Below are 3,427 nucleotides of genomic sequence, written 5' to 3'. Positions count from 1 at the left end.
CACTTTATCTTATATATAAATATATATATATATATATATATATATATATATATATCAAACGAAAAAAGTATATATATGTATTAAACATTCGGTTGATAAAAAAAGTATATGTAAAAAACCATTTTTTAAATAATTTTATATAAAAAAGAGAAATATTGCAAAACGATTTTATCAAAATAAATTTAAGATAGAAAATTATATATATATAAAAAGAATTTGTTTCCTTTGTAAAAAAAAAGAGAAACGACAATATTCCTCTTTTTTATAAAATATTATCTCAAAAAACATACAAATACCTTTTTTATCTATTGTATATAGTTGTGTATTTTATTATGTATATATTATTATTTAATTAACAGGCATAGTTGACACTGCACTATGAGGCGTTGTAGGTCGAGAACCAGCAATAGAATGTGTCGTTGATGCATTTAGAGACTGCATTGTACCAATCTGAAATAATAACATGTTTTAAATTTAAATCTTACTGTTCATAACCATACGATTTTTGTAATATACGTTATATATATATATATATATATATATGATTACGATATAATTAATTTAATAATATATCATACCCGCAGATGAGCCAGATCTTCTAATCTTGTTAGATCACATAATTCAAGATATAAAGAATAAACTATAAGCCAACCATATGCAGAAATGCAGAGAAATATTATCCATAGAAGACACATCATGATATTATAGGCAAATATCATGTCGTTTACAATACTGAAGAATATAAAAGCAAAGAATCGGAAAATTGTGAAAATGGCAAAACTATACAACCATGGTACCATTTTCTTTTCATGTTCTTTTCGCAGAGCTCTGATCAATATAAAAGAAGTCACAAAGATAACTATTCCACCCAACATCGAGAACAATGCAGACACGATAAGAGCATTGCGAACTGGAAAAAGAAACAAATGATATAATATTCTATGTCTTGATCAATTTTTGAAGTTTATATTTTCAAAATTTTTTTTTTAATAAAAAATGGCCTTACTATGTTGATTGCCCACATAAACAAATTCATATGAAATAATATAATATCCATAGTGTGTAGAACCAGGCGCAGCTTGTGACAGACAGTAGATATCAAAAATAGCTGTACATATCGTGAAAAAGGCTAGGCACTGTAAGTATATTTATTCTATATTACTTAAATATAATTACAAAAAAGCAAATACTGTTTTTGTTAAATGCATACCAATGAAAATACAGCGGTAAACATAGCACCTCTTTGAATGTCGAGTATGTAAGCATGCGTCACTATTGGTTTTTGATACCACGGAATCTTTACACTGCGAGCAGATCTTGACGATCTGAGATTTGCACTGCTGCGAGTAGTGGTTACATGGGAATACACAGATGGTGTTCCCATGCTGGGAGACTTCTTTCCATAATGCATCTTGATCTCACTTGCAAACAAAATCAAACATGTTAGCAGATAATTCCAATAACCAAATGGTTTGGATAACAGAGGTAAGTATAGTTCTCTCTTCTATCACTATTTATTAGTTCCGATAATATTCAGTAAATATCAACTAATAGTAACAGAAGTGTTATTTATTCGTATAATATCTGTTTCTACCAATGCAGTATTATATGAATGTTAATTTAATCTTTAACTTGCTTTTTATCTCTTTCTAGTTTAGAATTACTAGTTCTAAGAATTAGAAAAGAATAAAATGTAAATTAAACCAAGATTAAAGTTAATACTTATATTGGTAGAAATAGACATAAATGTAGAGTACGATAAGAAATGGAGTTCTACTATACTCCATTTACTATAGTTTATTTATACTTACGATTTATAGAGATGTTAAATAGGTAATCAGTTATGAAAATTCCTTATGATACGTAATGCGATTAACGATATATATATTTATGTATTGTTTCCTCTTTTGTAACTGAAAAATCACAGAAACAGACTAGTAATAAATAGCATAATAACGCTGTAAATAGCATTTTGTTTTTTGCCAAAGATGCTCAATTCTTTGCATAAATTTATTACCAATAATTAAATCATAACAGTAAATGCAAAAAAACATACATTGATAATAATAATATAAATTTAATAGCAAATATATTATGATTCATAGTGTAATTTTTATCAAATTTACAATTTTTGTGCTACAATATTAAGAACACTAGTTATTTACACGCGCGTATTTGTATGAATGCACTCACTTATTGCGTTCGCATGCTTTAGAGCATATGTAAAACGTTTCGTACTAATTTCTCGTGTAACGGACACGCCTTGTCAAATATTCGAAACGCTGTTTCAATCGCTTGAGTCGCTTGTAACGCAATTACGGTCATGGCTAAAATGTGTTAGATAGAGTGGAAGGTGCCAAATGAACGTAATGAAAAGACAGGTGGAGTGGGTGGAGTGAAAGTCAAAGAGTATCTTTCTAGAATGAGTTTTGGAACGCATCAATATACATATATGTTGTAAAAGTATCAACAATTATCATAACATAACTTAAGTGGTTATAACAATATAATATGAGCGATTACGATAGTCATCGATGTATATCTCATAAATAAAACATTAAAACAATATTGTTTTGATTAACATTACTATTAGTTATTACTGTTAATAAATCTATACAATACAAATAAAAAAAAGGTATCTGAGAATAATTTCAAATTTCGATGAAGTTCCGATTAATTTAATTGGCAGTCTAAAATAAAATTCTAATTTCTAATTATATACATATAATTATATATATATATTTTTCTTTTTTCTCATGTATTCAATAATAATTGAAAAATTAGTAATTCAATGATGTTAAATAAAATAATACAGATATAATTACTTAATAAGTTACAATTTCTTTAATTTTATCTAATTATTCAGGTATTATTTGATAAAACATAAACCCCGATTAAATTAGCCGCTGTTTACATTTAAATGGCTCTAGTTGCGTTTTCTGTGCTCAGAGACATCTGTTACTTATGTCATTTTGAAAGTGTGAACATTTCTCACTAAAATTCAGTCAACAAACGCTATCCTTTGTTTACATGTGCTTGATTTCTATTACCGAATTAAAATGAAACGCGATAAATTGTTTTTCCGACGTATACTTCTACACTACTTTGATTTGAAAATAATTGCAGCTGAAACTCTCGATTATAGCTTGCGGAAACTTATGGTGAATCTGCTCCATCGGAAAATGATGTAGAGAGTTTCGACGATTCAAAAGTGATGACAAAAGTGATTGTGACATTCACGACAAAGAACGGCCAAGTCAATTCTAAAAGTTCGAAGATGAACAACTGCAAACTCTATTGAAAAAAAACTCTGCTTACATACTCCAAGAATAGGCTCGAAGTCGATGAATCAACCATTTCACGACGTTCACGAGCCATGGGAAAGATTCAGAAACTAGCAGCTTTCAATGCAATCCTAATAATTAAA

At 28.2% G+C, this 3,427-nt stretch overlaps 2 protein-coding genes across 2 annotated transcripts in view; one reads left to right on the top strand and one right to left on the bottom strand.

Moving 5' to 3' along the window:
- The window catches only part of LOC108755984 (mesoderm induction early response protein 1), a 10,828-nt gene that overhangs the window by 2,558 nt on the left and 4,843 nt on the right, over positions 1-3,427 (top strand). The window lies entirely within an intron of this gene.
- Positions 326-2,315, bottom strand: LOC108755985. Its single transcript, XM_018499498.1, has 6 exons — positions 2,194-2,315; positions 1,812-1,913; positions 1,211-1,421; positions 1,007-1,136; positions 579-910; positions 326-450 (listed from the first exon to the last, which is right to left on the bottom strand). The coding sequence occupies exons 3-6, from the start codon at positions 1,409-1,411 to the stop codon at positions 349-351; spliced, it is 765 nt and encodes a 254-aa protein (XP_018355000.1). The 5' UTR covers positions 1,412-1,421; positions 1,812-1,913; positions 2,194-2,315; the 3' UTR covers positions 326-348.

Source organism: Trachymyrmex septentrionalis, unplaced genomic scaffold, assembly GCF_001594115.1.
Source record: "Trachymyrmex septentrionalis isolate Tsep2-gDNA-1 unplaced genomic scaffold, Tsep1.0 scaffold9, whole genome shotgun sequence".
NCBI classification, from domain to species: domain Eukaryota; kingdom Metazoa; phylum Arthropoda; class Insecta; order Hymenoptera; family Formicidae; genus Trachymyrmex; species Trachymyrmex septentrionalis.
This window is presented reverse-complemented; position numbering and strand designations above follow the sequence as displayed.